General features: G+C 42.8%; 1 protein-coding gene across 1 annotated transcript; it reads right to left on the bottom strand.

Annotated features, from left to right (window-relative positions):
* Positions 1-234: 234 nt before the first annotated feature.
* Positions 235-12021, bottom strand: LOC306774154 (neurobeachin-like protein 1; the record flags this gene model as incomplete). Its single annotated transcript, XM_079264134.1, has 13 exons — positions 235-3000; positions 3089-3237; positions 5578-5739; positions 6990-7106; positions 7193-7287; positions 7366-7538; positions 7635-7744; positions 9133-9222; positions 9300-9416; positions 9937-10034; positions 10119-10236; positions 11749-11858; positions 11949-12021. Coding segments are annotated over 13 exons (1719 nt in total), but the record flags the coding sequence as incomplete, so codon positions are not given.
* Between the last annotated feature and the right edge of the window lie 2 nt (positions 12022-12023).

Raw genomic sequence — 12023 nt, 5'->3', positions numbered from 1 at the left:
ATAGATCTACACCTAAGAAAGGTGGATGCTCATGTTACATCACCTTTTAAAAAGAAAAAAAAACATGATTTAATATTCCAGTTTTAACATATGGAGCCACTGTGAAGCTGTAAAAATACAATTTTACTCATCATGAAAAGAAAACATCTAACTTCTATAAATTTAGGCAAGACTTTAATGATCATTTTCCACTTGTGTATACAAAGCAGTTTGTACAGATTAGGGCGCAAAGTTAAAACAATTAGTTACAATTTAGTACCTGGAAAGTGCAAAAAGTACATTAAAAATCATGCTGTACATTATATACTGTATTCATAAATAATCACAGATATACACACACATCCATTTTGGTGAAGCTAAGACACAAAAAACAGTAACTCCTACAGTTTTCTTTGTTCCCGTTGACATGGCGGGAAGGTCGACGTGGAATGCTGCGCTCAGCTGGATTCGGGAAGACAGAGCTCAATGTTAACACCACACTGGGATAAAGGCACTCCGTTTGTTGCAGTCGGGAGCAACTCAGACTGGTTTTTTAAATGAAAGGAAGAAAAAAAAAAAAAAAGGCTTTTGCACCTTTTAATGAAATGGAAACTGGTCTTTCCCACCACTTTGCTCTGACTGTTAAATAAAACCTAAATGGCATCAGATGAAAAACCAGTAAACAGGAAACGGATGTCGTTCACACAACTCCGGATTCCACATGTATGACGAGACTGAGAATTTGGCAATGCAAACATCTTTAAAGCGCACATTACTCTCCATAGCAACGATAAAAAAGGCGTTAACCCTTCTTGATGCCCCATAAAACGGAGAAAGCTCCTAAAATCAGTCCCAACATGCAGAAAAAAAGTGGAGGTAAAGAGAGAGGATGCTTTTTGGGCAAAGACGAGATCTGAAGGCATCCAGAGGGAAACTTGGAAGTTTAGTTTACTAAATGTCTCCGTGACGCTGCAGGAAGACTGGAAATCGAGGACGTCTGAGAGGTCAATGTGGGACGTAAAGGAAGCTGTATTGCTGTTAACACAGACATCTCTATGAGCCCTTGAGGATTTCTTCTTTCTCCTTCTTTTACCGGTGTGAACAGTCAGTTTCCAATATGTGTTATCAGAGTCTTCGAGAGACAAAATGTGATTAAAAAACAAAATAAATGCTACGTCCAATCATAAATAAACAGATTCAAGTAACTGAAAACATTCAGAGAAACACAGATATGCAGCTCAAAGGTGCTTTCTTTCTCTCTGCTGTTATAAATCTTTCAGAATGTAGTGTTTTAATAATAGTTTACCGACTTTTTTCAATTTTTTTTACAAAATGATATGCAAACATTAAAACACGAAGGACGTGCCGTCCTTAAAAACAACAACAAAAAAAAATCAGCCACATGTAAAAACTTACAAAACCGATAACTTCTCCATCACTGCCTGATCTCTGTTAACTTAAATGAGTGGGACATGCATCCATTCATCCCAAATCACACAAAGAAAACAGTAAGGGATGAAAGTAGGATGTAAAATGCATAAAAAAGGCAGCGAGCTTGGTTGTGTGAGTGGTGTTGTCTTACTGCATAAGGCTGCTGGTGGGCAGCTTGGAGGTGAACATGAACTCTGCATCCAGATCAAAACAAGTAGGGAAAAAAAAACCAACAAAAAGGCCACTTGAAACCGTATTTTCAGATACAAGGCGATACACTCGGCACACACACACACACTCATACAGAGGAACTGCTGTCAGTTTAAATCAGAGCGACTGATGCGGAAGTGACAGAGGATGAGGAGGGAAGCAGCAATGTGTTTTACCTGAGGCGCCAGCGCTAATCCAAAGCAGGAAAACACACGTTTGCATACGCAGACTTCCTGCCTCCACCTGATAAAACTAAAGGGAAGGAATGGAGGAGCTGCAGGAAGACTGACGGAGAAAAAAAGGAAAACTGTGGGAGGGGTGGGAGGAATGTGGGAACGCTTCAGGGCTCAGGGGGCCGGCTGTTGTCCTGCTGGGGGTTGTACACCGTCTCGCCCGAGGAGATCTGAGTCAGTCTCTTGCTGGAGCCCCACAGCTTCCGGGTGATCTGGGAAAGTTGGAGGTAGATGAGGAGGAGGAGGAAGGCGGGGGGGGAAGAATGAGGAAAGAAAAGTGTGAAGTCAAAGGAAACAAAAGAAGAAGGGAGGAGGGATATGATTGATGAGTGATTGATAAGTTAATTAGAGCTCAACTGACTTGTGAAAGCAAAATAAAAATCAAAGCTTCATTCACTTCAAATTGAGCCGAAAAGACGAAAAGCGAGAAAAGTGCAAAAGGTTCAGACAAAAAAACTCAACAGCGACTGCCTCAAACGTCGATTCGAACACTATTTACATGATTTCAACATCTTGGCACCAGATTACTAGTGGTCTGCTTATGGCTTGAGTTTGCAGTGTTGGGTTTGTTTCACAGCATGTTGTCGCGGTCTGCAGAGCAGCAAAAACCCAGGAACACTTGTGGTTTACAGCATCAAGTCTTCTTCAGCTCAGCTCATGTGGAACAAACAGGAGGAAGAGGTAAAGCCGAATGGCGGCTGCGTGTCTGCAGCGACTGTGCGGCCCAAACGGCTGGCTGCGGATGAAAACCATCCTTGAGACGGAGAGGTGACTGTGGGCCGGATCGGTTTCGCTGCCGCTGAGACGAGCAGCAGCGTGGAAGATGCGACGGGACGGGGGCTACGGCTGCTGGGCTTTCTGGGAGCTGGAAGTGGGGCTGAACACCAGCTGGTCACGCTGGTGCAGCAGGCGGGTCGGAGATCGAGCCCGGAGAGGGGCCAGCAGCGGCGAGGCCATGAGCGGGGACCCCTCCAGGCTCTGAGCGATGTAGTTCCGCAGGGAGTTCTTTACCTCCGCCGGCTTCCCCACGCCCACGATGATCAGCTTGCCGTCCTCGAGGCCCACCAGCACGTGGCTCTGCTCTTTGGTGACGGACACGGAGCGGACGGGCACCCGCATGGCCATGGGCTCGGCACGCAGAGACAGACTGGACGGGGAGACAAAGTGGGCTGTAACACCTGCAGGTTTCTGCTCAGCAGGCGGGAAGATGGAAGGAAAGCAGCGGGAAGTTTTACCTGTACAGATCTCGGATGGACAGATACCCCTGCTCACTGCCGGTGATCACATACTCGCCTGAAACACACATATCCGTCACCTGCTCCTTCAGAGGCTCGCTGCAGAGGTGTTTTCCATTCACAGAGTAAAGATGGAGGGTGTTTTTATCCTGGAGAGAAAACAAAAACAGTTTCAGGGTTCATGTACAGATTCTGGTCTTCAGCAACTTGAACTCTGAGCTGGTGTCCCCACATGACCCCACCGTCACTGAAGTTAGTTCGTCTTTTTCCCAAATATTTTTATTGATTTTCAAGTTTTATATACATACAAACAACAACTATAACACTCCTCACATTCACATTCACACACACACACAGACACATAACCATAGCATGCACCTTTTATGCAGACAATATTAGAATGGCATCATATCTCTACCTCCAGGTTCAACAAAGTTCAAGTGTCTAATGTAAAAAAAACAAACAAACAAAAAAAAACCTCAGTTATTAACTTTCATATTTAAATTTAAATTTCATATTTATTTCATATTTCATATTTAAAAGTTGTCATCTCTACTATCTCTTCTATGAAGTTTAAGAGAGGTTACAACCTGGAAGAAGTTAAGCTTTTACCTATGACATCACACTCGGCAGCCAAAAAACATTCTCAAGGTCAAATTAATAAAAATAAATAAATGTTTTAACTATTTACATCCGTTTCACCTATCTTCCTGATGTTTATGTGGTCATATGTTAGTTAGTTTATTTATTTTGAACAAATGAAAGAAAATAAGAAAAGAAAAATATACGTACATACCTATACACACATATGTATATTTGTATATACACACGTATATACATACATCTGTATACTAATTATATTAATTAAGAAAACAATAATAATCACAAATATTAACATTAATAACAATAATAATAATAATTTCTCATCAATTTGATGATTAAATAAATTCGTGAGATAAAAGGAGTTCGAAAAAGGAGTAAATATGAATACTGGATATACGGTCGACATACAGCGCCTCCACTTCAGCTACGGAAAGAGGAAACGTGACGGATCTGATATGATCAGGGAAGTGGACTCAGATTCCAGACTGTCTGAAACACCAGATATGGATCACAGACAGGAAATAAGTCAGATTTCCTGCAGTGGGAACGAAGATGAAGTGACTTATATCACGTCTAATGTTGATTATCAAATCAAAGATACTTTATTCATCCCAGAGGGGAAATTCATGTAACATAATGACAAAAAAATTACAGAACCAAACTGAAGCCAGTTTTACCGGCGCCGCCTTATACCAGATAAGAACAGATAATATTAACAGATAACATTAGGATTATAGGGGGGGATTGAAGGAAAAAATCACGGCCACCAAGTGATGCAGTCTGGAGAGACGGGAAAAAAAATGCGTTATACTATTTTACTGTTTTACTGCAGACAGGAGCTTTTACACACTTCCAACAACAACAACAAAAAACGATTTACAACAATATAAATGATTCATTTTTCTTTAAGTGAATTAAAGGAAAGCAGACCTAAACATTTACAGGCTGAAAGTAATAAACTAGAACTTGATTTAAGTTGATGAAAATGTCTTAAAGTGGTGAAAAATAATCAAACCCCACGACATCACGCTACCCGACGCCACAAACCTGACTACGTCCCAGTACGTATCAAAGCTGCTCCTCCGTCTCAATGTGAGACGTCTTAATAAAAGACTGAAAACTCACATCTTTTTGTTACTCATAAGAAAAATACACAGAATAAATTAAATGGCTTCATATTCAGGTCTAATAGAAGAAAACCCAGAAATGGCTATGACAAGAATCTGCAGTGAAACTTGTAAGAAAAAGTGACCAGTGGCAGCAGAGAGCAGCGGACTGGGAACTGAGCCTGGTTTCATGAGGAGCAGGTGAGTGACAGCTGCTCTACCAGCTCAGGTGAACGTAGAGGAATCATCAGTGCTTGGATTGGATGCAGGCGAGTTTGCTGCATCCTGATGCATGCTGCAGGACAGACACGATAAGACGAACCAATCCAACATGTAACAAGTAAAGTAAGCAGCTCTACAGAGCACCGACTCCCAAATGAAGGAAAATTAAATCCACACAAACTTCCCAGAATCATGACGTATGTCTCATCTTTTCTGTTTTGTGGTCAAACTTTGATTTTAGCTTAAAAACGCTGCAAAACTTTGTTCCTTTGATCTTGTTGGAAACGAACCAGCAAGGTTCTGCTTATTTATATCAAGAAGAAAAGTAGTTTAGGTTGGAGTGAGACCTCTTCCTACAAAAGACAACCTTCAAGATTTCTTCTTAAAGTGTCACTGGTGTATCTGAGATGAATTTGGAAGCCAGTCTTTGTTTCTTCACTCTGATTGGCCGACTGAGGTGTCAATCCTAAAACCCCACCAACGGATTGTCAACATCTCCCCTTTTAATGCTACCAAACCATCCACTGAGCGTGAATAATGATTGAACTGAGCACGTACTTTAAGCGTTGCTTTGCCCTCCAGACAGGTGTGAACCAGCAGGTGTCCCTCCCAGGACACGGCCAGGTGGAGGATGGATAGCGGCAGGGAGCTGTCACACGGCGGCCGCAGACAGCGCATGTACTGACCGCGCCGCACCGTATGGATGATCACCGTCCCGTCCTGAAACACGCAGAAAACACGCAGCATGACTTCATTCATAAAAACAGACAAGGGAGGAATCTGGAACCTAGTCGTTTGTCATGAAACGGTAGATTTACAGTTCCCTCTGGAAACGTTACCAGTTAAAGAAAAATCACCTGTAAAGGAAACGTCTTTGCACTAAAGACCCAGGATTAACAGATCCACTGGTTCCAGCTCATTAACAGCTTTTATCACTTACAATATCACTAAAATTTCTGTTCTGCAAGTTTTTGGTCTAAATATGTAAATTAGGTAAAAAACAGGCCAACTGGAAGAAATAGTTTCCCTTTGAAACTAAATTAATCATCATAAAGGTTGCTGCGTTGAGTAAAAAGGTTGACTTCAGGTGCATTTTCAACAGATCTGGACGCTCAAACTAACAGTTTCGTGAAATAAAAAAATAAAACATGTTTAATTTAAGTGTCAAGCCAGATACAGATGATAGAATCCTAAAGTTATTAGTTTTTATTTTGGCATCAGTGGTCAGGGGAAGGGTTGGGATGTGTGTGTGGGTGGGTAACGTGTGTGTGTTTTTAAATGTGAAACTGTTTTGAAGTGAGGTCCTGCCTCAAGTGGAGCAGTTTAAATATCTCGAGGTCTTGTTCACGAGTGAGGGAAGGATGGAGCGTGAGATCAACAGACGGATTGCTGCGGCGTCTGCAGTAATGCGGACTCTGCGCCGGTCTGTCATGGGTTGTGACCGAAAGAACGAGATCTCGTATACAGGCGGCTGAAATGAGTTTCCTCCGCAGGGTGGCCGGGCTCTCCCTTAGAGATAGGGTGAGGAGTAGAGCTGCTGCTCCTTCGCATCGAGAGGAACCAGTTGAGGTGGCTCGGGGCATCTGGTCAGGATGCCTCCTGGACCTCTCTGGTGAGGTGTTCCAGGCACGTCCCTCTGGGAGGAGACCCCGGGGAAGACCCAGGACATGATGAAGGGATTATATCTCTCGGTTGGCCTGGGAACGCCTCGGGATCCCCTCTGCAGAGTTGGCAAATGTGGCTGGGGAGAGGGAAGTCTGGGCTTCCCTGCTTAGACTGCTGCTCCCGCGACCCGACCCCGGATAAGCGGCAGTAGGTGAAGATGAAGACGAAATTGTTTTTAAATTTTTAATGTTAAGCGCTTTGATATGCTTTTGTATGAAAAGTGCTTTACAAATAAAGTTTGATTTGCTTATTTCCAGACATGTGAAAAAAGAGATGTTGAGGAAGACAAACGTGAAATCTCTTACTCGTGAACCAGACACAGCCATATCCATCTCTGTGCTGATGCCCACGCTGACCACCTCATCTGTGTGTCCGTACAACACCTGGATGGGTTTGGGGTGGAGACCTACGGGAGCGCCACCCTGCAACACAAAACGCACCACATTCAGCTTTCTCCCTCTGCGTACGATGATGATGCGTGTTGACGCGCATCCCCAGGTGTCCTCACCTGCTGCAGAACCTGCCACACAATGCAGGTGGTGTCTCTGGAGCCAGAGATGAGGTGAATGCTGCAGTGGTCCGTCGCCAGGCAGGTTACTATGTCTGAGGAGGAGACAAAAGTCAGATTACAGGAGAAACCTGGAAGAGGAGCAAACAAAACGAGTCCAGCTGCAGCTTTACCCATGTGTCGGATGTGCTGTCCCACCGTCTTTCCCTTGACCAGCGACGTGACACGAAGGCTGTTGTCCCAGTGTCCGCCGCTGAAAAGCAGCTTTCCGTCATGGGACACGACGAACAACCCGGCTGCCACTTGGACGCCGGGGGCGAAGGGTCCCGACAGGAAGCGCTGGGTTCTGTGGGAAGGTGCAAAGAGAGGTTTGCATGAACTGCACAGAACATGAGAAGGTGCCGCGGTGCGTTGGAACAGATGTGCAGAATGATGTTCTCACTTGGCGTTGGACACGGTGGGGTCCTTAATGAAGGTGAAGTAGTTGGAGATGTTCTTGTTGTAAGGTAGCCACCCGTGGGTCCCGACCAGGCAGTTCTGACTCACTGTAACCTGGAAACAAAGCGCAGGAAGGCATCGCTGTCTGGACGACGTGAAAAGGACCCGCAACATACGCATACGTAGGACCAGGTCTTACTAACTGGCATCTTCATCATACTGCATAAAAATTATGTTTTTTTCTTTATAAAACTGCATTTTTTTCCCAAACAGGAAAGAAAATCCTGCCTACCTGTTTCAAAAGCACATTTCTTTCTTGTTTATTGTTTTTAATTTCCGCTCGGGGATGAATAAAGTATCTTTGATTGATTTGATTGATCGCAACATACTCATACGTAGGACCAGGTCTTACTATCTGGCATCTTAACCTTCATCATGCTGCATAAAAAATTGTTTTTTTCTTTATAAAACTGCATTTTTTTCACAAACAGGAAAGAAATCATGCCTAGCTGTTTCAAAAGCACATTCCTTTCTTGTTTATTGTTGTAATAAAGAATGAAATAATATGTTCATTGTGTCTTTTTGATATATTTCTTAAAAAAAAAAAACACAAACAAATTTATTTACAGTTTTCTTTGGGACTTTTTTTTTACTGGTGAAGATCAGGGCTGCTTTCTACACGACTCGATCGTCCTGCATCTTTTACTTGGTCTGCATACCGATTAGTCACGCGGACCAACAGAGCGATGATCTCTTTGTTAAAAAATAGCTCAAACAGTTCCTCTTCAGACACATCATTGTCTTCTAAATGTGGCGCTGCAGATGCACCAACAGTGAACTGTGCTGTATTTTCGCACGTGAATGCGCCTGCGGTGTGCTGAAGGTTAAACAACACGATGCAGGAACAAAGTTCTCGCTTCACGCAGACGATGCAACAAGGTGCGGCTTGATCTCTCAACCAGATCCTTTTCGGAGCCCTGCTGGACCTCTGATTGGTTGTGGCCTGTGGTGCCTAAGACGAGACTTAAGACTAGAAGGGACAGGGTGTTCCCCGTAGTCAGTCCGAGGCTGTGGGATGCTCTGCCCCTCCATGTCCGAGCTGTCCCCACGGTGGAGTGCTTTAAGTCTCGTCTAAAGGCCCACTTTTATTATTTGGCTTTTAACACTGTGTGAGTTGCGTCTTTTATTTGTTTTATTGTTCCTTTTAATTATTTTATTGGGGATTTATTTATTTTTAATTGTTTTACCGGTTTTTATTATTTTAACAAGATTAATAGTTCGTGTGCAGCATTTTGGCGACATTCTGTTTTTAAGATGTGCTTTCTAAATGAAGTGGATTGGATTGGTTGATGATGTGTACTGTTGCTCTCATGGCGTGAAGAGGAACTCAACGTGACAACAGCCTTCATTAGCGCACGTCGACTTATTAAAAGATCTTTATTCTGCTGACAAACCTCTTTGGTCTGAGATGCAGCTCAGATCGCCACGGCAACCAGACTCACCATTATGTCGGGACTTCCCTGAGTGATGAAGGAATGAGACTGATTCTTTGGCACCACCGCTTTGACCAACGCGACGTTATCGCTGATGCCCTGAAGACACAAGCAGTCGGTTCATCATCCTCAGTTTGGTTTAGTTATTTCATATCTGGCTTGTTTAATGATCGAACCTCCACAAAGAAGGACTTGAGATCTCCGAGGTGTTCGAACATGTTGAGAGGACAAGAGTCCAGCTGAGCCTTCCTCTTCTCCACTTCCTCCTGAGAGAGACGGACAGGGTGGGGCTCCTAAACACACAGAAGCTCATCAAAAACACACAACTTTATGACAAAACGAGAGGTTTTAGTCTTTGTTTTCAACGTTGTCGGCACCTTCTGTTAGAAAATTTATATATTATCATTTGTTCATGACTTATATTTTCTTTTATTATATGTTAACTTTTGAGATTACTTGAACAAAGATTGATTCTTTCTGGTGAAGCAGGGTGCCTCATGCTTAATGAGCTTGGCTCACTCAGACATACCATCCTATGGTTATCTTTGTTTTACTCATGACTTGCTTCTGGTAGTCTGTTAAAATAGATGCTTATTGTTTTGGCAGCTGCAGGAGTAAATTAAGTTAATACTATACATTAACTGGAAAATAAAAAGCCTGAGCAGAGAAAGAGCAAGCGAAGAAGACAGTTAGGAGTCTCAGTTTGGTGCGAGCTCTGAGACTGTTCTCTTCCCCTTTGCAAAGGTTACACTGAGTTCTGAGTCCGTGTCTCTTTCTTTATTTTATATGTCACAGAGGTTTTAAACCTGACACCTTCAGTAGCTGGCAGGGGGTCTGACCAAAGTTGCTGATCATGCCTTCCAGGGCTTTACGCTCCTTTTCATCAGTGATGGCATCCAAGTCCACCGCCCCTGCAACAACAGCAGCAGTCTTCAGCGTGCTGAACTGTGACGGACACAAACATCGCAGCAGGCTGCTGGTTCGGAGCGTCTTACCCTCGTATGTGCAGTAGTAGAACACGTTGAGGGCCTCCACTGCTGCAGGGCCCCTCTGTTTGTAGCCGAAGATCAGATCGATCCACTCGTGAAGGTGGGCAGAGACGAACTCCGACTCCTGTTGCATCAAACAAAGACGCAGATCTCTGCGTTAGGGATCAGCGTATCGATGCTCTGGAGGCAACACGATGTCGGATTCCATACTTTTTATGGAGATAGAACTTTATGGATAGAAACGATGCCACTTGTTTTCACTTCTTAGAGTTTTAGGCAAAGAAATTCTGAGCGCCCAGAAATGAGGTATTTTTGTGTCACATGTTCATGGCAGCCAATCAGACGTTGAGGTTATGTTGTGATATTTTACTAGTTTAATGCTGGTTGTTAAACATTGTTATATTTCATTATTATTTATTTAATAAATCTAAAACATCTCATATTATTGTAGTTTTTAAATGATTCATTTTGTTTGTTTAGTTTACACATCAGTATAATGTCGGACTGTTTTTAAAAGATTTAAGTATTGATTTTCTTGAGCTTTATTCACTGCAAAAACTGAAATCTAAGTAAGGTTAAAAATCTTAAATTAAGTACTCATATGCTTATTCTTTTAAAGGTAAGATAATTCTTAGTTTTATGCCAGAGAATTCCTCTTGTTTTAAGAGTATTTTTACTTGTTTTGGGAAGTCTTGACAAGCCAGATAATTTATCTTATTTTAAGCAACATTTACCTAATTTTTGTATATTTTTTTCTTGTTTTTTTAAGGCTGAGTTTTTGCAGTGTTTATATTCCATATTGCCTGTAAATTAAAGATATTAATGCACGTTGTACAGCTGTAATTTTCCATTACTGAGCGACAAGTATTAATGAAAAAGTACCGCGAGTAATGGTTTCAGATGGACAGAATGGGCATCCCTAACCTGGATCTACATGTGCAGAAGGAAGGATTTCCTTTTGGGAGCGATCTCCACATCCTGGTCATGTGGAAAAGTCTTATGGTGTGTTCAAGTTGTCCTCACAACTTGGAATTTCGAGAAATTTTGGTTGGAAATGATGAAGCGATCATGAAATTCTGAGCTGGGAACTTGTCAGTATCAGAGCAATCTTGAGCTTCGTCTGACTAATTTACTACCATTTGTAAGCTATGTTTCTGTTTTCCTGTTGTCTTTCTGTCCTCTTCCCCCCACACAGCAGAGGCAGATGGCTGCCTGTCCTTGAGCCGGGTTCTGCCGGAGGTTTCCTTCCTGTTAAAAGGGAGTTTTTTCCTTCCCACTGTCGCCAGTGTGCTTGCTCAGGATGGGAGATTGAGTTGAACTCTCCAACTCAATCTGCTGGTTTCCTTATTTAGGATATTATGAATTGGCTTTCACTAGGTTTCTTTTTCCTGTCTGTAAAGCGTCTTGAGATGGCATTGCTGTGATTTGACGCTATATAAATAAAGTTGAATTGAATTTTCATAATTCCAGTTTGGTTACATTTATTGTAAATAACTGTATTTATCAAGTAAAATTTGCTGAATTTTGTGATTTTTTTGGGGCTAAAATGTAGGAAAGTTGGTGAAAGCAAAAGAAAAACAGGTGTGTAACAGGAAAATGCGTTAAACAACTGGGGGGGGGTTTAACGGGATCTCACCAGGGCTTTGCGGTGTTTGTAGATGAAGTCCTCGGGCGATTTGGCCCACTTAGGCAGAACAACATCATTCACTCTTTCCTTCGAGATCTGCAGGCGACCCAGATCGAACCCTGAGGGGACGTGAAGATCAAAGAGCGAGAAAATGAGTTTTAGAAGAACTTCAGAGAGAAACGGGGCCTCCGCTCTCCAAGAAACCTCACCATTCTGGTTTTCCAGGAATTCTGGGAAGTAGAAGAACTCGGGAATGAGCTCCTTGACGTCGTTGGGGTTGTCCA

This window comes from Telmatherina bonti, assembly GCF_933228915.1.
Source record: "Telmatherina bonti genome assembly, chromosome: 24".
NCBI classification, from domain to species: Eukaryota; Metazoa; Chordata; class Actinopteri; order Atheriniformes; family Telmatherinidae; genus Telmatherina; species Telmatherina bonti.
The sequence above is the reverse complement of the archived record's forward strand: the minus strand, read 5'-3'. Positions and strand labels throughout refer to the sequence as shown.